The sequence below is a fragment of the Paralichthys olivaceus genome, chromosome 18, assembly GCF_024713975.1.
Source record: "Paralichthys olivaceus isolate ysfri-2021 chromosome 18, ASM2471397v2, whole genome shotgun sequence".
In the NCBI taxonomy this organism is placed as follows: domain Eukaryota; kingdom Metazoa; phylum Chordata; class Actinopteri; order Pleuronectiformes; family Paralichthyidae; genus Paralichthys; species Paralichthys olivaceus.
The window spans coordinates 15865385-15889298 of NC_091110.1; the positions used below are offsets into that span (position 1 = coordinate 15865385).

At 40.7% G+C, this 23914-nt stretch overlaps 2 protein-coding genes across 5 annotated transcripts in view; both read left to right on the forward strand.

Moving 5' to 3' along the window:
* Nucleotides 1–36: 36 nt before the first annotated feature.
* On the forward strand, nucleotides 37–15553 carry smad2 (SMAD family member 2). Of its 3 annotated transcripts, none has more exons than XM_069514049.1 (11): nucleotides 37–176; nucleotides 3364–3882; nucleotides 7618–7707; nucleotides 8220–8413; nucleotides 8565–8699; nucleotides 8843–8917; nucleotides 9044–9097; nucleotides 9289–9501; nucleotides 9775–9912; nucleotides 10637–10781; nucleotides 11463–15553. In XM_069514049.1, exons 2-11 carry the CDS (start codon nucleotides 3626–3628, stop codon nucleotides 11584–11586), a joined length of 1425 nt encoding a protein of 474 aa, XP_069370150.1. In that variant the 5' UTR covers nucleotides 37–176; nucleotides 3364–3625; the 3' UTR covers nucleotides 11587–15553. The 3 variants fall into 3 exon arrangements, with proteins under 3 accessions (XP_069370150.1, XP_069370151.1, XP_069370152.1); XM_069514050.1 differs by having other exon boundaries at nucleotides 8843–8905; XM_069514051.1 differs by lacking the exon at nucleotides 7618–7707.
* Nucleotides 15554–16481: 928 nt separating this feature from the next.
* skor2 (SKI family transcriptional corepressor 2) overlaps nucleotides 16482–23914 on the forward strand; it is an 87122-nt gene continuing 79689 nt past the window's right edge. For both annotated transcript variants that reach the window (XM_069514047.1, XM_069514048.1), the window contains exon 1: nucleotides 16482–16796. The gene's annotated coding sequence lies outside the window, so the exon portion shown is untranslated. The remainder of the gene's footprint in view (nucleotides 16797–23914) is intronic.

Consider the following 23914-nt stretch of genomic DNA (forward strand, 5'->3'; position numbering starts at 1 on the left):
ATACGCTCTCGCTGACCAAGTTCGGTTGAGCTTTGAATGAGGGGCCATCATCACCCCGGCGCCTCGGAGCTGGAAAATACACTTTAAAGTCTCCGTGGACGCGTTTACGATGAACCAGCGGGTTTCTACCACTCACACCGGAGCCTCTGTACCGCGGGCTCCCCGCTCCTGCGAAGGTAAGTGTGTTTTTAACAAGCTAGCAGATTTTAAAATGCAGCAGAGCCGTTTGTTTGTCTGTGACTCAAAGTAGCAGGCTTGCTAGCGGATTTTTTTTTTTTTGGAGGCTATGAGGAGGAGGAGGAGGAGGAGAGAGGAGGAGAGGAGGCAGTAGCAAGTCATTTCCAGACAAAAGAAACCTGGACATCTTTAGCACAGTTAAATGACACCTAGCAGGGAGGCTTAGTCGCCCCCTTTTCTGCCTTGTTAAAGTCCACGTTCCCCCGGGCTGCTCGCTCCGTAGTCGCCCGCTGCTAGCGTTAGCCTATTCTTCCAACAAAAAAAACAAAAAAACCCGTGCGCTTGTTATGTGTTTGATTTTCGGGAGGAGAGCAAACCCAAACAACACAGTTTCCCACAGTGGAGACTCGACGCTACAGACTCAACAGTGTTCGCTTGTTTTGTCGCACAAAGGCCCAGAGAGCCGGTGTGAGGACTGTGCAGGAGACTGATATGAACTGTGTTGGTATCAGCACGTTTTGTGCTTTTTGTTCCCAGAGACTTTCTCCTCACTTTGAAGGGCTCCCACCGTGTAACACGATTTCTGTGCCGCCAGCTCTTTCGGTTCTAGAGACTTCGTGTCTGATCATATTACATCTTTGTTAAGTTATTGATCAACCTGCATAATTGTCCCTTCCCCCCCCCAAACCAATGTATCTTATGCTGTCATGACAGTTTTAGATTTCTAGACGATATCAAACCTCTGCAGGGACTTTCTCCTCACTTTCAAAGGCTCCCACTGAATAACATGGTTTTTTATGCCACCAGCTTTTGCAGTTTTAGATGCTGTGATCAGACATCTTCTTTAAGATATTGATTAACTTGCACTATTGTCCCTCTTCCCCAGCATGTCACTTTTGCTGTCATGACACTGAAAAACGTGTTTGGATTTTTAGACGATATCAAACCTCTGCAGGGACTGTATCCTCACTTTTAAGGCTCCCACCGAATAACATTTTTATGCCACCAGCTTTTGCAGTAATCGATACTACGATCAGACTAAGATCTTTAAGATATGGATCTACCTTTTAACTTTGTCCTTTTCCCCAAGCCTATGTCTCTTATACTGGCATGACAGTGAAAAAACGTGCTTTGATTTTTAGACAATATCACACGCCACCAGCTTTTTCAGAGATCTTCTTTATGCACTCAGCAAGTATTGATCAACATGGAGTAACGGTACTTTTTCCCTCCAGCCTGTCTCTCTTATGCTGGCAACACAGAATGCTTTGCTTTCCAGACAATATCAAACCATTGCAGGGACAAACACATTGAGACTTTGTGCTTACTTTGAAAGGCTCCTTGTGCCGTCATGTTTTGCAGTTTTAGAGAATATGTTCAGAGATCTCCTTCATGCATCAACCTCCATCAAAGAGAGGACAAACAAGGTTTGCAATTGGAATATTGATTAACATGCAATATTGCACTTTTCCCCATCCTAAATCTCTTATGCTGGGATCATGTAAAGGATAGCATGCTTGAATTTTTAGACAATTATATCAAGCTACTGCAGGTGGTGTTATGTGTAGTGACTGACTACCTCTAAAAGCCAGTCATACACTTGCACTAACAGTAAGCAGTTCATGGGTTAAGCCTGCAAAATTAATTCTTAGAAGGAGCTTGGACTTTCAGGGTAACATGCTGAGGATAGTTATCCCTTCCTCCCTGTCAGCTGAGTCGAAAAATCTGCATTACTGAGTCGTTGAGTCTTTATTTATTTAAAGTCTGGGTGATCAATAATCTGCTGAACTAATCTACACACACACAGACACACAGACACACAGACACAAACTGTTTCCGTTTTTAGAGGACTGGATCCTGGGGGAAAGATTTGTTTTCAAATTTAATTTGTTGGTAATTTCTACTGTGTTTCCACATAAGGCCGGAAATAGGTCATGGCCATAAAGTGAAAACTATAATATAGTCTAGGTTCAGGTTACACGTAGAAGTCAGAGTCAAAGTGGCCACTGAATTCCACATTTCACTCATCACAATTTTATATCTAAAAACGGTGGCCGAAGTGGTTGATAGTTTGAAGGACAGCTCAGTTTGTATGAATAGAGCAGCACGTTTCATTTGGTAAGGCTTTAAGCTCCCGACCAGGGTTTAACTCTGTTGGACACTGCTCGGCTTTTCTTTGCGAGGGCGAACAGTGGTTTCAATAATAGGATAGGTTTACTATAGGATTAGTTTAGGTTTAAAGATATTGACATAGATTTGTCACCTTGGACATGAATACTTCTATTCGCTGTAAAAATCAATCTTGACCATGACTATACATTCTAAGATGTCTTGAATAGCGTTGGTCAAATTGAGAAAAAAATTATTTTGACACACATTCGTCCACACCCTCTATTTGGAGTAAAAAGAGTCTAATGCAGGTAAGGTATTCCAACTAAAAAGTGGCATTTTTATTTGAAGCCTTAAAAACTAGCCTCCAGAACTGTGATTGGGTGGTAATGTACAAATTCTTCACTCACTCAGTAGCTGACAGTGATTCCATGACACAATCAGCCATGTGTCTTAATTTACCACAGTCGTAGTCTAATTTAAGATGGTAAAGCAGTAGACAGTCAAATTTAGACCTCTGCCCTAAGTCTGACTATTATTAGTTATGTCAAAGTTCTTTAACTGCACTCTGACCCAAGAGTTTGATTACATGTGACAACAGGTCTTTTTGTAAATAAAAGTAAAATGTATTTCCTTTTAACTGCCACAACATATTTCAAAAACACACAGCAAACTGAAACTTGATTAGTTGTAATTGTGATGGTGCTGCAACCGTTACAAGACGATGCACGTGTTTGAGTGTGGTTAAGACAACAGACAGAGAAGCACAGGTGCACGGCTTTTAGTGGGCACCAGCGGTAGAGTGTATTCATCAGAGATAGATAGAACACGAAGATAAAACACGAACGGTTAGTTCTTCACAAGTGTTCACAGGGTGTGTAGTGCCATGACGGCCAGCCGGGCTGACATACAGTTTGGCACATGGTGGGAGAGTGAGCAGCAGGGGACTATGATGGATAGTCATAGTCATGGCTCTGGGCATGAATTTGGACGTGTGGGCACAATTGGTCTCATCATTACAGGAATTAATGTTATACTAATGCTGTGTTGTGCTTTCTGTTTTTCCTGTTTTTTTAGGTTTCTTTGGATCTGCTACTCCCTGCTCCCAATGATTTGCAATTTTCCATCTGACATTTCCAAACACTCCCCTTAGATCTGATTAGACTTTATTCTATTATAAGTCTTTGTATATAGCCGTCTTACTCCAGCTTGAATTCAGTCAGCAACCCAGCACCTGTATCACCCTTCTTCCCCTGACCCCCTTTCTCCTCTTTTTTGATTAAGTTAGGCATCAAAACGCACTTTGGTCCACACATAACACACACACACATCGGCCACCATGTCCTCCATCCTTCCCTTCACTCCCCCGGTGGTGAAACGTCTCCTGGGATGGAAGAAGACTCCAGCAAGTAGCGGGGGAGCAGGAGGAGGAATAGGTGGAGTCGGGGAGCAGAATGGAGGAGGACAGGAGGAGAAATGGTGCGAAAAAGCAGTGAAGAGCCTGGTGAAGAAGCTGAAAAAGACAGGGCAACTGGATGAGCTAGAGAAGGCCATCAGCACACAGAACAGCAACACAAAGTGTGTCACTATACCCAGGTGAGATGAGGACACATGCATGCAACTCTATTCTCTTTCTCTGGCTCTCATCTGTAACTCTTTGAGTAGACACAAGCAAAATGGTCACTGTCACATATTTAGGTAATGCATACATATACACAGTTGTGTACACTTGCCAAAACCAAGATTGTTATAAACAGTTTAGATTAATCTGCCACTAATTGTTTTTCAGAAATTGTTCAGTCTTAAATATTTCTGAACTTGCAGAAAAAATAATTTTTCTCTGAGCCAAAGATGATGTTTCCCAAACGCTTATTTTATCCAAACCCAGGATTTAATGTGAGTTAAAACAGAAAAGCATTAAAGTCTTACATTGTGAGAAACTGAAAGCACCAAACTTGCAACAGCTTTGTTAGACAAATATCTTAAAATTATTAATTGATTTCCAATACGATTCTAAACACAACTTGTTTCAGCACACTCGGAGCTGTGCTCACATTCACACATCCGCTGTCTTTGTTTGCACTGGTACCACAACACCATCAATACAGATCAGCTCGCTGAGGTGTGTCAACACACATGAAAGTGAGCAGGAGGCTGACAGGCAGCCACAGGCTCGCAAAAAAGACAAGTTTCACTTGGGCAACGGTGGGTCCACTTCCCCATCGCCTGTGCTGTATGTTACCAAGGCAGCAGAAGTGAAACTTGATTGGGGGGAAACAGATGTCCAACACGTGATGCAAACCAAACTATAGGCAAGATATGTATGCATTTACACCGTGTGCAGTTGATGGTTGGATCTTGATCTGATAAGTCGCTGGGGGTGTGACAGGCTCTGATTACATCTTTTGCAACCACGGCATCTTAGTTTCTGTGTAACCTCTCATCCTGTTGCTTTGATTAGGTTGACATTGCCTATTAGATCGAGATCAGATGAATTTATTCAAGAGGAATGTAAGGAGTTGAGAGCTTATAACAGAAATAGATTGAAGTGTAGTGATGCACTTGTGCTTTTTAAGCTTCTTTAAATACAATGACTTTTTCAAATATGTTGTTTGGCGTAATGAACATCTACTGTTTTAAGGGAAATGCAGAATTGTAATGAGACAAGTGCTGGTGTGTCTTATTGATGTCACACATTTGCTTCACACAAATGTGTAATTCCTGACAGCAGCACGGGTGACTAAGTGTTTGGATTGGTACTGAGCATCTGCCACTCCTTTAAATGAAACGCTTGGTACCAGAACCGGCTCTGAAATGCAGTTGGAGCAATACTGTTTGCAAGTAAAATCTACGAAGAACTGGGAAGCCAGCATTTATTAGGCTCAGTATGTAGTAAACAAAATCTTTATGAAAGGAGACAAAGAAACAAGGCAGTCTGAATGGCTGATGGCCAAGAACATTTGAGCATGACATTATAATGTTCTTGCTTTGAGGCACAAACCATCACACCGACTATTGAAGGTTGAATTTGGAGACGTCTTGAGACCTCCAAAGCAATACAATGAAGAAAGAATTAAAGAAAGAATTAACACTTAATTAACAAAGCAGTATAGCTGGGCTGATGAATGACAAGAAGCTATTGGAAAGGTTCTTTTTATATAATCTCAGTCCTTGCAAAGGTTTTCAAGGTGAAACAGACACAGTGCATAAAACAGAACATCTTGATGTCAAATTGCTTTGCATCTGTACCTTTTCACTGGAACAACTCACTTTACAGAGTAAATACACTTTCAGTAAATGTATTTTGTTCAGCTTTTTCTGTCAGAACCTTTGTGCACCCAAACCTGCTAATGCTGTGGATACTTGGCCTGAATGGCTCATGTGTCTTTCAGTTCAGACTTCTCCTAGTGTTGCATGATAAGTTACATGAGCCAAGTCACCAGAACAGACGGAACTGTTCCATGACAATAGTGGCAATGTTAAGGGGACCCCATGGAAAGCAGGAGATTAACGTCAATCATCGGCTGAGGATCAGAAGGAATGGGAGATAACTCGGCGGCTCTGTGCAGATTTTATGAGCTTCCCCTGTCAAATATTTCCACACAATCTGCCCTTTCTCTCATTTCTTTCTCTTTCTCCATCTCCCTTTGCTGTCTTAAACCCTAAAAGACTAATTATAGAATTAATTCCCTTAGAGAAAAGTCCCTGATTAAAAGATTTCTGTTTTTTCAGGTTAATTCTTCACAGATAGGAAACAAATGGAAAGATGCAGGCCTCCCTGTTTGTTCGCTCTGAGGAATGTAGAGTAGATAGCCTCTGAAGTGGCTCTGATGTTTGTTAGACATTTGCTTGAATACTGCTGCTGTCCTCAGTCTACAGGAGGAAGAGACACCGGTCTGGATATACAATTTGCAAGTACTAAGCAGATTTTGGTTACCAGCTTTTTGATGCACAGCTCACTTCCCGACCCTGAATGCAGAAGTAAGGTTGATAGAAATCTGAGATAGATCACTCTGTTCTCGTAGTTCTTGTATTTGCCGGCTGGTGGAGGCTGTCAGAATTGTGTTTGGAAGATTCTGAAGAGATAAGGCTTTATAGATTTCAGTTGGAGTGGAGATAGGAAATTTGAAAGAGGAAGAGCACAGCAACTCATCGGTGTCTCGAGATAGCAGGCATGGGAACCCAAATGACCTCAGAGGAAGATAGCGGTTTTGCAGAACTGTATACATTGGCTCTGGAGTGAAAATATCCTCATGATGTTTTGCAAATAATCCAGTTAAGCTGATAACTAAAACAAATTCAATTTGACAATTCTGGCTTTTTAGAGTTACTTGCAGGTCAGTAGATGAGCATCAAGAGTCTTGCTCGGACAGAGAGCAGACACTGTTGTGATTGAACTGGTGACTTTTTAAGTAAGACAGGAAGAAGGCACAACATTAGCTTGCATCTGGAGATAGTATACTCAGAGCTTGTATTTGTAGAATTCTTTGGGTAGGCTGATAAGTGGTCAGATAGCAGGACTCGTACAGGCAGGTCTGGCTGTCGGGTCGCTCTGATCATACAACAGAGTCTCCCTCTCCTCTTCCTCACCTCTAAGAGGAAACACAGGAGCTCTAATTAACATCTTAGCAACAGTTGTGACATGCACTTTCCTAAGTCACACATACTTCGCGTTTGTATACACACATTTGTTTTTTTCTGTTGTCACGTCTACTGAATTTCTTTATTTCCTCATTCACATACCATTGTTGTTCAGATGCATATATAATCTGTGAATCATCACACTTGTCCTCATGGTGTAGAAATGATATGCAGAAATATGAATCATATGTATGTGTCTAATTCACATAATATTTGCAGTCAGGCTTTGCAGGGGCTTGCTGAACACTTTAAGCCCCCAAAAGTAAAATTATCTGACGTTTATTATTTTCTGTGTTTCTGCAGAGCGAGTACGGTCACATAAGAGCAGGAAAACAGAAATCGAAAATGATCTCCCCCTCGTATCAATGTTCAGCTAAAGTGTAAAAGGGCTGCTGTAAATTTAAATCAGTTTGTCCCTCTGCATCACCTGACTGCACCACATCACTGTCCGATTTGTAAATTGTCATTTAATCATCTACCATCCACGTGTAGTCTCTTACTGAATAAAGATGGTTACTTTATGTCAATAAGAGACCAACTGTGAATATTTGTGATTTCATCCTACTAATTTGGACTGAAACATCTCATGTTTATCATCTTTTGCTTTTATTTTTATCCTTTTTGCACTTGTCCTGTGTCTGTACATGTGTATGCATGTTTGTGTGCGTATGCGTGTGTGTCTGTCTGTAGCAATTGCTCAGATCTATGGGGTCTAGGCTCAGGCCACACGATAGAGCAGTGGGACTCTGCAGGCATGTATGGATACCCTGACCACAGCAGGTGAATACACTCACATGCACACAATTTCACAGGTCAACAATTGTTGTACGTCTCTTTATTGCTGGTTACACAGGAATGTGTATTATGGGTAACAACAATAAGAAATTATTTACAATAATTGTTGAAATCAGCAGGTTTAAGGAAGATTCATTACATTGAGCACACGTTTGTCATAGTCACTGTCCATGATATTAGATGAAATAAAGTCTTCCTTTGTTTTATTTAATCACCTTCATGGAGATTGTAATAGAAATGTTTTTTTTTAGTAATAGAGATATTTGTAAAATATAATATTTGTAAAACTTGGCTCGTAATTTACAACCTTATTGAACAAAGAAACAGAAAAGATTAATGAATTCTGCAAACTACTTGTTTTTTAGAGGTCACTCTAAAAAACTACCAGCATTCTGTACTCTTGGTTGGCGAGTTAGTGGACTAAATCACTCCTGTTTACAATTATTTGGAAGTTCTCTGCCTACATTTCACAAATAAACCACTCCCAACCCTCTCAGGTCTCTGGACGGGCGTCTTCAGGTGTCTCATCGCAAAGGCCTGCCGCACGTCATCTACTGCCGCCTCTGGAGATGGCCTGACCTTCACAGCCACCATGAGCTGAGGGCCATCGATACCTGCCAGTACGCCTTCAACCTCAAGAAGGATGAAGTGTGTGTCAATCCCTACCATTACCAGAGAGTGGAGACGCCAGGTAATAACCCTTAAGAATTTTGTGTCTGTGTGATGCTGAGTACAAGGTGCCCTCCATCAAGTGATGTTTGTCATAGCAACCCGAAGTGTTGAGATTTTAGTTTCATTCAGTTTGTGCTGCCTTTGTTAACGTCATTATTTTTTCTCTTCAGTGCTGCCTCCAGTGTTGGTGCCACGCCATACAGAGATTCTGACAGAGCTTCCACCTCTTGATGATTTTACAAACTCCATTCCTGAAAACACCAACTTCCCTGCTGGCATAGACCCTCCAAACAACTATATACCAGGTCTGTATGCAGGACCGGAAGTAAAACCTTTATGGTTTCATTTCACTCATTACACAATCTGTCAGACAAGCCAGCTAGATTTATTTTTGATAGAAGGTTGATTATATGTAAAATGTAATCTTATTTCATGTTTGTGTGTATAGAGACCCCTCCACCCGGCTACATCAGTGAAGATGGAGAGACCAGCGACCAGCAGATGAATCAAAGTATGGAATCAGGTAGACTAGTGTTGTGGTTGGCTGTCCACTATCTATCCATCCACACTTGTGGATTCATTTACACAATCTATATCAAATGTAATACAGATAATGTGTTTTATTATCTTTATCTTTTTACTCTCACAGGCTCACCAGCAGAAATGTCACCAAGCACTCTGTCACCTGTCAGTCATGGCCTGGGTAAGCCTGCTTCATGTGTGGACTGTATGTTTACATTATTGTAAGTCAATGCTGGATGTATAGTGGGACCCAACAGTTTGAGAATCAGCAGATGGTGTCAGACTTTCTGACCGCATTGAGAATAAGACAAGACAAGGATTTCAAAAGAAGCACATGTACAATTGTTCTATTTTTTTTTTTTTTTTTTCCAGACCTTCAGCCAGTCACCTACAGTGAACCAGCATTCTGGTGCTCTATAGCCTACTATGAACTAAACCAGCGGGTTGGAGAGACATTCCACGCCTCACAACCATCTCTGACAGTCGACGGCTTCACCGACCCCTCCAACTCTGAACGATTCTGTCTAGGGCTTCTCAGCAACGTTAACAGGAACGCAACTGTTGAAATGACAAGGAGACATATAGGTACACACACACACACACACACACACACACACACACACACACACACACACACACACACACACACACACACACACACACACACACACACACACACACACACACACACACACTGCTAGACAAATGTAAATTTGCAGTTTATTAATTATTATGAGTACAAAAGGATAAAAGGGTTTTCACAGTGCTGCCTTTGCAGTATAATGGTTTTCTTATGTCTTCATGCTTTTCCTTTGTTCCCTTTATTTTTCACATTTGTTCTGTTCTCACACCTTACAGGTCGTGGTGTGAGGTTGTATTACATCGGGGGGGAGGTGTTCGCCGAGTGCCTCAGCGACAGTGCCATTTTTGTCCAGAGTCCCAACTGTAACCAGCGATATGGCTGGCATCCTGCCACAGTCTGCAAGATACCACCAGGTATTTCTTGTTCTTTCTCCTGAGCCACATTCATTCTTTACATCTGACAAATAGTCCCATGTCTGGTTTACTAACACAGCGTATTTGTTGGGTTAGGGTTGATATTTATTCTCATAAAGGGGATGTAGTTCCTATTGAAATTTTACCTGACATCTTGGGATTTGAGGAACAAGCATCAGTGCCACAACAAAACACATAACACGACTAATTTATTGGCTCTATAATGAATGAGTCCTGATTGAGGACTTCACTGTTGAGAAGTGTTCTCCACAGAGTTTTTCTTCAGACACTCACCCACACACACAGACTCATCTGTACCCGTAACTTTGAATATTTCATTTCTGGTCAAATGAGCAGTGTGAACAGACTCACTACTGAGGTGAAGAATTGTAATAACAGGAAACACAAAGATCTCGTAGACACGCAAGTGCTGGACTTTCTGTTTGGCTCCCAAACAACTTATTTGGTGGGATTTCTCCCGATACTCCCAAAGGCAAGTTTGACTATGAGACTGATCTATGTGTTAGAGAGACTACACCATGAAGCAACACAAAACACAGCAGACAGCCACACTCTATGTAATCAATGGTCACATTTCAAGGTCACTGTGATCTCCTCATGAACACAACATCTCCTAACACGTTTGGCATAAATGAACTGATTTTGAATTTGGTGGTTGAAGGTCACTTCTTCTTCTTCTTCTTCTTCTTCTTCTTCTTTTAAGGCTGTAACCTGAAGATTTTTAACAACCAAGAGTTTGCTGCACTGCTGGCCCAGTCAGTCAATCAGGGATTCGAGGCGGTCTACCAGCTAACCAGGATGTGCACGATCAGAATGAGCTTCGTCAAGGGCTGGGGAGCAGAGTACAGGTGTGTTACACTCTATGACACAGTATTTGTTGCTATCACATGATGGAGGGTTGTCACAAAACTGGAAATGTTGATGAAATGTGATTTAAAATGCAAATTTAACTGAATCCTTGGCAGCATCCCACCAGGCCCAGCTATAGATTACATGATTTGCACAGATACCAAATTTAAATCAACTCTATCATGATCAACCTTTTGCAGAATGTCAGTTTCAGGGCATTTGTCTGCACCTTTCTGTCTCTGCGGCTGTCCAACCGTCAAACCAGCAAACATCCTGCTCCTGGCTCAGGGTTGTGTTGTACCCTCCCAGGGGCCGGACTGCAGTGTTAGGAGGGGGGTTGTTCAGGCTTGTCCTCACTGGTCTGGGTTAAGCTGCTGTGTAGGTTAACAGTGGTTGCCTGCCTTTTGTACAGGTGAAGCCTGCCAGGAACAGTGAGCTGTATTTATTCATCTGGTCAGACCTGGACAATGCAAGCTCCCTTATATATGTTATTTGTTTTTTATCACTTAAAACAAAGAGCTCCATTACAGCTCACAGATGACACAAACATTCTATTAATTGATAAATATCAAGTTGAAACAGGGGATATCCTGATATTATCTGTAATCAATAAAGACCCATCTCACACCACATGCTCCACCACTAAGTTTGACTCTTATTCTGTTGTTTTATCCCTACAGGCGTCAGACAGTAACCAGCACCCCCTGTTGGATTGAGCTGCATCTCAACGGCCCCCTCCAGTGGTTGGATAAGGTGCTGACCCAAATGGGATCCCCCTCAGTGCGCTGCTCCAGCATGTCATAAACAGGCTCCTGCTGCTGTGGATGCAGTCAGACTGACATTTCACGATGTTTGAACACTACGTTCTGAAGAAGACAACCACGCGGTCTTAAACTGATGAACTAACAGCAGTTTGAAAAAACAAACGGAAAAAAACGATTACGCAACGGACCTGGAGGAGAGAATGACACGACTAATGGACAGTAGGGGAATGTTAACAGTGATGTCACACTGGACCTGATTACCTTTTGGCTCTGTTGGATCAACATCAGGCTGACATTCCAGTAATCATGGACCTAATCATGATAATTGAAATCACACTGCAATATCAAAATGATAAATGAAGAGCGAGGTCGTAATGGACCAGACTACATTTGTGTTTTTGGTATTTGAGTGAGGCTGCAACCCAGAAACACACAGCAGGACGAGGCCTCAGTGTCCTCGTCTTCGACACAACCATGATTGTTTCTGGGATTGAACGTGTAACAGGACTGTCTGTCCAACCACAAGTCCACCTTGCCTCTTCCCTACCAACCATAGCACAAGCTTTGACTCAGCATCGATACTTTTCCGTTTACACAAGGGTTGACTAACAGTACTGCCACTCCTGGCTCATCTTCATGAAGAATCAACCTCAGGCCTGGATATGAATTTCTCAGCATCTCTTGGTTTTGATGACCAAACTTCCAGCTCATTTTTGAAGTCCAACCTTTTCTTGCCCAATCCGCCCTCCGTCGTGGTGACCACACCCCCGACCACACGGTCCTCAACTCTTAGAGCGGTGACCACTGGAAGAACGAAGTGTAATTAATATGACATGCCCTGTTTTTACATGTTCTCTCTCTCTCACACACACACACACACACACACACACACATACTGTGACAGAAACACAATTTTAAAGTTCCTACATCACTTAAGTAGCTATTTAAACACAATGTTTTACTTACAAGATGAATTCCTCTGTGCTGACGTCGGTTGGTCTGATTTGAGGAGTGTGCAGTGGGGCAAATGTTTCTTCTGTGAGGAGTTTTTAATTTTAAAGTGTGGTCACTAGCGAACCATCACAGATAACTGGAATGAGTAAGCTGAGGAATCCTCAGAGTAAGAACATACGACACGTCACCTCTGTGGAACTTCAAACAGCTTAAATCTTTGAACGTTTAGTAAGTAAAAAAAAAAAAATCCAGAAGGATTTACTCACAACTCTTCTAGTTTGTCAGGCCCAACAAGATGCACTATCTCTGTTTCCCTCCTGCATGCTCTTGCTGTCTCTCGCTTAATTCTCGCCATTTTTACTATTATATCATCTTGCATATGAAGGGGAGTCTTTCATCCGCCTCGTGTAGGATCAGGACTCAATGTAAACCCAAGAGTCTAAGCTTCAGTGTCGCCCCCTGCTGTTGAACAGACTAAAAAGAGAAACATTCATCTCGGGATGTTTCACAAATGTATAAAACGTGCAAGTCTCTTGAATAATTGCTTGGACTAATGCACGGTTGTCTTCATTATTGACTTTATTAATAGGAAAAGTCCCGCAGTGTGGGACTTTAAAAGAAAAATGCCCCTATACTGTACTTGCACTGCCCCCAATCATGCACCCATAATAAAGATGCCTTTTATGTAAAGTTCAGCAAGATATGCTTTGAAATGTACAGATAGGAATGTTGCAAATCCCACTTGAAATTAAGAAAATTACCAGAAATTTTTTCATAAATTTAGGATATTCGCTATTAATATTGTCTGGAGCATCTATTTGATTTTAATGAGATTCCTTTGCCCTGATCTAAAAGCCAGCTAATACCAGTATCGGTATTTTAGAGTCCAAATCTTTTCAACTCAAAGTATTTAAGCTTTAAGTATTTGACAAGCTAGTTATACGACACAGTTATTATTTTTCTTTACACATTCGTTTAGCTACATTTTTGTATTTTCATGTATTTTTTTATATATAAATATATTTAAAATCTTCAAAGCTTTCTTCCTTTTTATTAGAATTCAAATATTTTTTAGAATATGCCCTCTGGTTTGAAATGATCACAGCTTGACGGTGAAGAAGTGAATGTGAAGTATGTAGCATAGGATCTAACATGTATCGCTGAGAACAGTTCTTTGGAAGTTTCTTGCCTTACTGTTACTAACTCTTCAGCTCGAGGGTTGTGACCCAAATTGTAATAGTGCTGTCCCAAAGACTGAATTCATGTATTTCTGATATGTCCTGTACTCTGCAGATCCACTGTGTCAAAAAACGAACTGCTGATGAAAGCATAGCTCCAGTTCTTAAGTATTTTATCTGCGTCATGGAGATGTTTAAACTTTCCGATGTAATTTGGGACTTTGGTTAGTAGTCATTTGAAAATGAAGCTGTTTTTAAAGCGAAAATTCAGACTTTTTGGAAGTATTAGGGTTCAATCCATTAGCTGGGTAATACAGTATTAATTTTCAGTATAGACTTTGAGGTGAATTTGATTAACTCCATTTTACTTAAGGACATTCCAGTACTCAGTGTAAAAGCTGCAGCCAATTCCAGCACTGCAGCGGTTTAATTCTCAGTATGGTTGTACACTGTTAACTGACAGGGATTGTGTTTATATGCACACAGGTATTGATGATGTTATATCTCAGTTGAGGCCTCTGTACTGTAGGTGTATTCCTCATGTGCATCCCTGCACTGAATGCATAAAGAGTGTTGGGGGTTTTAATTAAGTAGGACATGTAAATACATGTAAATGGGATTATACATGCACCGCCATCTTGGATCAAACTGTCACATTCCAGATATCTGCTCTGACTTTTTACAAACTGGAAGAAAAACCTCACGTAGGTCTTAATTTCTTACACAATGATGCTGGTGCATGAAACACATTCACAGTGTCTATCTTAATTTCTCACTATCGCTACATACGGCAGAAATGTACATTTAAAAAAATGTTGTAAAACACCAGATGAAGGTTTAGTTTAGAGACGAGAAGTCCAGAAATCCTGATCTCGAATCATACGTGTCGTCCATCCTGCAGAAACTTTAGACAATGTTGAATTTGATACACATTTGAGAAATGACATCCTCTGACCAAAGTGACAGATTGACATTTAAAAAAAAAAATCTCACAAGCAAGTGACGATCCTCCAAGATGAGTTTCCAATGGTTTGACCCAAGTTTTTAATCAGTAAAACCATTCCATACTCACTTGTAACCAAACAAATCAGCCAAATGCAGTGATGTATTTTTCTGTATGTGTATCTTTCTTTCCTTTACTTGTCTGTCCTGTCTTTTTGCTGCTCTGTTATTTTGTCAAAAAAGTTGACTTAACTCTACTTAGATCATTACACACATGCTCGTGTTGTTTCTTTTCAAACCCACGTTTGTTCTATGCAGTGACATCAAATTGTTTGGACTCATTTCCCCATGAAGAAATATACTTGGTGTATTTTCTGATGGCCAGACAAACTGTTTTAAACATACAGCCAGGGTCCAGCAAAAGCCTTTTTTTATCTACTTTTCTTTCTTTTAACGAGTGCCACCTAAAATTGTTTCCCAACACCGTCCACCTTTTCTCACTTCCTGAAGTTTCAGTTTTGGAAAATTAGACCAAATGAGGTTTCTTATAGACGACTTCCACACATTTCAAGGGTCCACATTCCCATTTACAGATCACGTTTTTTTTTTTTTTTCTTATTGTGATGACAATTGTGTATCCCCAATAAAACCGCTTTCTGATGAATTCCTGATTTTAAAAAGAGAAAGTGGTTTATTTGGAGAAAGTGAAGTTTCTACATGTCACTAGTGTTGTTTATTGTATAGTTTTACTTTGATTTGACCATACATGCTTTCTTTTCTTGCTATCGCCAGATTATTATTCCATTAGAAAACACGCTGTTAGGATTTCTGTCTTCTTCAAACACTGATGATGAATCTTCATAGGCTTTCCAACTATTCTACATATACATTCAACTTATTACAGTGTACACTAATAAAGCTGTTTTAATTCAACTGGACATTGTGTCATGTTTGTGTTGCTTGCCTGCAGTTATCTTGAGTATTTGGCAAATTGCAGTTGTGGAAAATATCCAAAATTTGATTTGACATCCTGTTCTATTCCTGGAGTGTTTGCTCTTGCTGTCATTTTCTCATGACAGAAACCAGGATGGAGACTTGATTATGAATTTTTGAATATCTTGAATTTATCCCCTTTATAAATTGATAAAATAAAAGACCCAAAATACGTGTCAATGTCTCATTTATCCCAGACTCATCATATGAGAAGAAACGCTGATATTGAGTCATTACATAACAAAGTGATATGAAAATGATGATCATCAATTAGAAAAGTAACAGTCTAGATTTAGAGTCTTAAATCTAGTTTAAAGACTCCTTTTTATAATATGGTGTTTACCTAGATTTTGTATGTCTTTGTGTACTGAATTTACTGTTTGTTTGTCAAGCACTTTGTGAAGTTGTTTTTGAAAATTACTTTGTAAATAAAGTTTTATTAATATTGTTTTGTGATGCACAATACAAAAGTTACATTTATTTCAGAGTATTTCCAGCCAAACCTCAACTGTGAACACTAATAATAATAATAGTTCTATTCACATTGTTCTGATCTGCGGAGATAGATTAAAACAGTAAAAAAAACTTTCAGATATAAATATATATCAGGAATCAAAGGATCTTTGTTGAATTAAAATTAAATTATAATAGTCTTGATGCATTTATTAGTGTGACAAACTCTCCTACTGTTTGTCAGAAGCTCTGTTTTGTGGACAGATGAAAAGTGTGGAGCAGAAAAAACAAACATTCACATCCACTATATGAATCTTTCCTTCTCTCTTTGTATTAATCCTCTCTTTACCGTAAACTCTTTTTGTCCCTGTCAGGATCCCGTAGATCGAGACTCAGGTGAGCTGCATTTGTTACCATGGTGATTTAACCCGGAAAGAAGTGATCCAGAAGTTCAACCTGAACTCATCTCGATAACCGCAAAACCCTCCCCGCGCTGCACGTGCGCTGTCGGCAGGTAGGGGGCGGGGCTTGTCGATCAATTCAGCAGGTGTGGTTGAGAGGAACCAACATGGCGGCCGCTCATTTCCGCGGTTGTTTGGATTAAGCTAGCTCCTAGCTCCAAACACAACTACGACTGTTTCCCTCCCAGTATTTGTTCAAGCATTTCACAGCGAGTTTGTGTGGAGTCAACTCAAACACGTAAAGGACAAACTACATTGGCAAAATGGAGGTAAGTCCACGACAACCTCTAAACTACAGACACACACGCAAATTAGCATCGTTACAAAAAAAAAAACTAAGCAGAAAGTGACACGTATTCTCCTGACAGGTTCGATTCTCAGCTGTTTTTTTTCAGTTTGTGTCTCTTCTAAGATGAAATGGTTCATTTCACGGAGGCTGAGAGCTCAACACACAGCAAACAGAGAAAACACACTTACATTAAGAAAACAACTTCATCAATTTGACCAGATTCTGCCATTCACAGCAGGTTTCTGTGTTTACACGTGCCGTCAAATGAACTGAGTTGTTGCCTTCATTGCTTTTACCTGATTGTAACTGCCCACACTTCATTCCAGTTTCCTACACAGTTCCACAACTGCGTGATTTAAAAGTCCACTTTATTCACGAGGGGTTACAAACAGCTTCTTCTTACGTGTTGTGGTGCAGGCTACAGGTCGTGTCTTGATTTACATGCAATCATTGAAGTGAAGGATTTGGTGCATGGTTTATTTATTGTCACGAGGTTTAATGCTTTTATTTTAAATGTGAAAGGAGTTGAATGCATTGTAGCAGTGGGACTGGGCCTTGTGTGTCTGTGTGTGTGGTGCTGGATGTGTTAGCAGCCAGCAGAGGGAGGTAGAAGCTCACTGATGAGTGTTCTTTGAATCAACAGCCTGTGTGTGTGCAAGGTCTGCCGTGTTCCTCAATTCAGATGTTTGTATTATTCAACATGCCATCTGTTTGAAACTGTATTGTTTGTGCGTATTGTTTTTTCTATATCACAATTTTACAGATGTGCTGAAAACACTTGGGAATACTAAACCTGCTCAGTAACCTTTAAGGGATGCAACTTGTTTCTCCACGTTGTTAGTATTATTTTTGTTGTTGCTTTTTTTAATACATTTAATTTGTCGTGTACATCTTTTTGTTCAGATTTTTGAGGAGCTGTAATTCTACCTTTTGTGTCAAGATCTTCCAGTTTTCTCTGGTCACATCCTGAGCCAGATAGATTGCTTTGAGAAAACCAGATTCAACAAAGATAAATAATTGGGGTATCGTGAATACAGTCTGGCTTTAGTTCCATTTTTTTAAAATTTTAAAGTAATTGGCAGTCAGTTAAGTTTCAGTTTTTATTTCTATAATCATACAGACAGGTTTATAGATTGTGTATACATTCACTGACATTGGATCATAAGCCTGACAGAAGAATTGATGAATAACAAATAAATAAACTTATTTGGCTGTCTGAATTATTTAGATTTGTTTACTGTCAGTAAACCTCTCCTGTTTGTGCACGGTGCAGCAGGCTTCTTAGCAAAGTGACGGCCGCACAGTTAAACATCTCGGACATTAAGACACATTAAAAACATTTGCAGTTAAAAGGTTTGGTGCACTTAGTGTGAACAATGTTTGAGAGTGAAGACACTCTGATTGTGTATGTATATATATGTGTATTAATTGATTTCATTGTAACGTAAATGCACTAAATTTGGGGAAATTGCTCATTTCAATCTGCAGTCCCTGAATTGTCCGTCCTGATTTCCTCTTGCATTTACTTTTGTAGGTATGTATTTACTATTGTACACTTTGGTACACACTGGCTCTTCACATTTGAATCTATGTTGATAAGCATATTGCCATTTGTGTACAAAGTGTGTTTTTTCCTGCCGGAGTGAGTACTCTTTCTAAGTGTTTCACTCGTGCTCCATTACCAGAGCATCATTAAGTTGTTGTTGTTGAGGCTTGCCCTGCTTCCTTATGGTTTGGCCTTGGAAATCATCTGCTCCCCAGAGCCCTATTACAGTACAGAGCAGTAAGCATTTCCCAAACAAATTAATACCATATCCTGAGTGTATCTAAACTTTCTGGAAGTGTAACATAGACTGGTAATGGTGGCAGTCATTTTTATGCCTTGTGGTTGCAGAACGGATTTCAGTTTAGGTTTATGTCTCTGAATGGTTTATAGACACAAGCATGTTAATTCCTGTGACCGTGGCGTCTGCTTTATGGGCTGGATATCGATCGGACTTGCTGTAACCATTCCGTCTCGTGCAGTGGCTGCAAATGCAAAATGCTTTCCAATAACTATGGGAGTAATTCAGGTTGGTAAATTACAGTCAACAGCATACATATTGCAACGTTGAGCTTACATGAGCCTGTTAGGCTACAGTGCGTTATGGATTTTATATGAATATGAGGTTGTCTGGTGCAAGAGAGTGATGGCAGGATCAAATCTCTTTACTGGTAGGCATCCGCTCCTGAGGAGGACAATATTTCTGTCAATACCATATCGCAGTTAGAGTAGATTATAAAGTGTAATTATGTTGTTTAAATTATTTGCTTTATTTGCACTGTGTTCGTGTCTGTTATCCGTTTCTATCCATCTCCATCCATCATTATTGTTCTTTCTTTAAGGTAAAAATCAAACCTGTCACACACAGCGGAGTCATTTTAAAAAGACCATTTTCAATTCCTGCTGTGCAGCGTAGGTCCTGACACACGACCGGAGCGCTGACCCCGGCTGTCATCTATCATTAATATGACTTTTGTTTCTGACGTTGTTTTTGTGCAGTCTGACGTCCTGGGGTAAGGTTCCTTCCAGGGTTCCTTACATTTCACCTCCCTGATCCCTGGATTCAAAACCTTAGACATGCTGCTGCTACGTGTCTGTATGCAGTCTTTCCTGTTTCTTTTCAGGACAGGGTTAAGTGAGTTGATCCATTGGGGTGGGAGGTTTGTGTGTACGTAAGTCTCAGGAAAGCACTTTGTGTGTGTTTGTTTGGGGGCCATAGGACCTGAAGTGGGGTAATCATGTATAAGTTATGTCAACTAATTAAGACTGGTCCTCTAACCTATGGCTGACCCTGAGGAAACAACAATGAACCATATAAAAGCTTTTGTACCTGTGTACCTGTGGCCTCTTGGCCACGGCAGAGTGTTGGATGTCCTGTGTGTGTGTGTTTGTGCGTGTGTGTTCTGGCTGGCCGGTGGTGCACGGCTACCTTGATCCGGTAACTGGAGCACGAGGAGAGAAGAAATGAGAGAGCAAAGAGAAAAGGACAGTGAGAGAGCGCAGGAGAAAAGAGAAGGGGTGAAAGAAAGAAAGTGCCTCTTCAGTGAAAGAAAGTAAGGGAGAGGGCTGAAGCCTGGGCCATGTAATTAGGCCTGAATGAGTTTTCCACTCTGTCAGTGGGTCGTGGCTGCGCAGCACTGGGGTAAAGATAGACTGGAGGTCAGGAAGTCGTTGAGTCAGGGAGATGGGACGTGCTGTTAGAGTTGTGCAAAGAAAGATGATGTGAATGAGACGTGCATCTTAGCTTTATTTTATGTGGCGCTGCAGAGCAACGGATCATATAACTAAAGGCTGTGACATACCCACACACATTATTTCAGCTGATTAGAGTTCTTATCAGGACTGTGCGGACATGCATGTTTTTCACGATTAAAATCTCATGGTAGAGAAACTAATAAAATGCTGTGGGTAATGTGCAAAGTGGCTAATTGTGGCATGTCACAGCTTATTGGGAGTCATCGGCAGTGTTAGCATGCCTATGCTTTTCCATCCATCTGTTTACTTCCACTTCCACTTCTTCCACCATCTCAGGTTGAGGAGCAGTGGCACCAACTTGCAATATCATGGGACCTCCCATGAGTCATGTCAATTCAGAAGACCCACAGTGGGAGTAGAGTGCTGAAGGGATGACATATTTTCGTAGGCCAGTCTGGACATTTGCGTCACCATGGTGACAAAAAGCCAAAGGGATTTGGGTTATTGTGGAAAATGACGCCTGTGACTAACAAAACTCAGCCAATGAACTCCACCTTTATGACCACATTTACTCACCAGGAGTATTAACTGAATAAAAAAATGGTCATGAGTATTAACTGGTGAATTTTATATCAAAGAATAGAATGAAAATGTCGAAACTAGTGTTAACATCAGTGCTATTGAGTTACAGTTGTAGGTAACATGTAATGCAATTTCGTCGGGACACAAGTTTTATTTTTAAACTGAAAGGTCAAAAGCAAAAATAGCAAATATTCAAATGTGAAACTAGTGATTTACAGTTTACAGTACTGATGACCTGATGTTCTTTGTGCTGGGAGTCAAACCAAAGCCATCACGCTGAGTACAGGCCTGTTTGTCCCCTGCTTGCAAACCATGCAAATGAGACTCATCATGAAATGTTAAAGGACTACACTCAATGGTTTAGGCCTGGAGGTGTTACTGTTAAAGCCATTAAGTAACCCACAACTAATCCACTCCAGTACTGTATAACTGCTTCACAGTTCCAAATGGATGAATCAAAAACAGTCCAGCTTCTGATTAACTTAGTTTATCCTCCAAGCTGTGGCGCTAATGACCAAATTGTTCTGAGGATTTAAAAAAAAAAAAAAAACTCATTTAGTTTGAGATGACTTCACCACAAATCAATTCAGTGCAAACGGGTTTTTTGTTGTTGTTGTTTTTATTGGTCACCCGAGAGTTCAGCTTTTCACCAAAAATGATTCAACCGACCACAGCCATTAAGACGAACCTGTAGGAAGTGTGTTTGTGGTTGCAGTGACATCACCGCCACCTGCTCGTGACCTGCACTCGGGTTGGGGTCAAAAGGTCATGAGGGTCGTTAGAGCTAGATTTGGCCATTTCAAATTTGTACCATGTATGTAAAGTCAGTATTTTGCTGGGAGGCTTTGCTTCATGGAAACGCTTAGTTTTGCAAAATCAAAATGTTTTTTTTATCAATTTTGTTCATGTGATACTTCCAATCTAAACATCTTTACTGTGGCATGATGGGCCTTTTTCACGGCAGACATTTAGAGTGCTCAGAAAAGCACAGGTATAACTAGCATTAATCATGGCTCTTCTCCACTTTTTGCCAGGGAGGCAGCAAGCACAGCACCAGAGCCACCTTAATGGAACACAGCCATCTTTAATGTTATTAATTACACCTTTGTTTTTCTTGCCATTAAATGTCAAAATGTCTGTTGTGAAAAAAGCTCAATAGCAATAACACGCTCAACGGTCACTTTACACGGTGCAGTATTGGCACTGTTGGGCTGCAGTCATTAGCTCAAGGTCGTAGATTAGCAAAATGGCACGGTAGCACTCCCTCTTGTATTGATTTAATAATACACAGATTTTTTTTATTATTAAACTCATAAGTCAAATCAACATTGTGGGAGTCAGTGAAGCTGCTGATGCATCTCAGCCACCGCAGAAGCGTTACCTGGACTTTTGTCATGATCCCTGTAAAAGAGCATCATGACCGCACCTGCAGCAGTCGTTTTCTTAACCCAGTTTTGTTCCACAAACTTTCTAAATGTTTGAATCTTTGCTGATCTTTCTTTGTCTCCCTCCTTAGAAATGAACTGATTTGATTTGGGGATTTATTGCAAAGAGTCACACGTGTTCATGTCTCTGTCTAAATCTAAATGATTTGTACTTTGAAACAACACTTTTCACTTTACCCGTCTAGTCACATTCATACAATGATGTTCTATCACATATTGCCTGTACAGCCATCAGGGGAAATTGGGGTTTCACATGTGGACGTGGAAGAGCTGGGAATCGAATCATCGACCCTCTGGTGTGTGGACAATCCGCTCCACCGCATCGTCTTACTCTTCTCAGATATATAGTACTGTAGCACACACGTACACAAACGTATTGTCACACCTGTCCTTTCTTATCATCACACACACCTCCACCTCCATGTTATCGCTCCCCTCCCTCTACATGTGCTACATGGTGGGGTGTGTGTGGGGTTATGAAAACAGTTAGGCTTAATAATTGATGTTCTGCATTTCAATCAATTTCACCACAGTGTTAGGCTAATTAAGGTTAGCTCCATCCTCCCAGGGGCTGTGTGTGTGTGAGTGAGCAAAAGAAAGAGAGTGTATGCGTTAAAGCCAAAGAGTGTGAGTGTGTGAGTGTGTGTGAGTGTGTGTGTGAGAGTGTGTATTTTCCTGCTCCTGAGGGCTCCACGCTCCATTTTACATCTCAGAATACATGGGAATTCTCTATTTCAGGAAAAAGAGATGAGAGATGGATGCTCTTTTTCTCTGTCTCTCTAGCGCTCTCTTTTCTTCTCACTCCCTTATTCTCTCTCTTTCATCCTCACTCTGTTCCTCCCCCCTCTCTCTCTCTCCCTCTCCCCAGGCAGGATCTTAAATGCAATTAACATAGCCGCTTTACTGCCTGCTAATTATTAACACATACACACATCCACACAACCACTGCACACTCACACTCACACACTGTGGAAATGATTATTTTATGCTGGACTAATTTAAAGTTCATTGACAATTGTTTTAATTAATTAAATAAGAAAAGTACACACTTTACAAAAACGTCAGGCTGCCAGGCGGGCACTGCAGGCGTTTGCATATGAAGGTAATAATTATCCTGTGTGTGTGCGTGTATGTGTGTGTCGGTGTGTGTGTGGTGGCTCACCTGCAACATCGTCTTTGTGTATGTGTGCATAGTTCACCCAGCCATATAACCTTAAGGTGTGTGTATGTGTGTGTGTGTTAATGAGTCTTTAAACCCTCAGTATTTAACATTAACAGGAATAACTAAAGAGTCCAATTAAGAAGCAGAGACTGCATTTATGTGCAGCAAATTTGTTTCTGTTATTAATAAGTCATGGGTGGGCTGTGCCTCCCTGAGGTGGCTCCTCCTCCTCCTACAGATCAATTTAATTTGTTTCTGTTTCACTGATGAATTTGGTAAATGCCAAGTACAAATATTTACATGCACATTGTGTTTAGAGGCACTGGGTAAAACTCGCCTTCCTCTGACCAACTCGAATGATTTTCACATTTTGAGAGTACTCTCTATGGTAGTTGCTTCACATTTGTGTTTTTTATTCATTACTGAATTTTTACGATTTGAAGGTCCAGTGTGTAAGATTTAGGTGAAAGAGATCAATTAAAACTAGTGTGTTTCAGCTAAATTGTAGGAATTTGTTGATTTCTTTAGCATAGAATGGGCTCTTTTTATTGAAATACTTTATATTTACATCGGGAGTGGGTCCTCAGGTTCTCTTTCATGTTAGGGCAGAGAGGCTGAGGTGAGGGGTATCCAGCTGCAACATGAGATTTCACCACTAGATGTCACTAAAT

Bases quoted from the DNA above. Each gene is read 5' to 3' on its own strand.
- smad2 (XM_069514049.1), top strand. From the start codon at position 3,626: ATGTCCTCCATCCTTCCCTTCACTCCCCCGGTGGTGAAACGTCTCCTG. The intron at 8,918-9,043 runs GTAGACTAGTGT...TTACTCTCACAG, and splicing joins GAATCAAAGTATGGAATCAG to GCTCACCAGCAGAAATGTCA. The intron at 10,782-11,462 runs GTGTGTTACACT...TTATCCCTACAG, and splicing joins GGCTGGGGAGCAGAGTACAG to GCGTCAGACAGTAACCAGCA.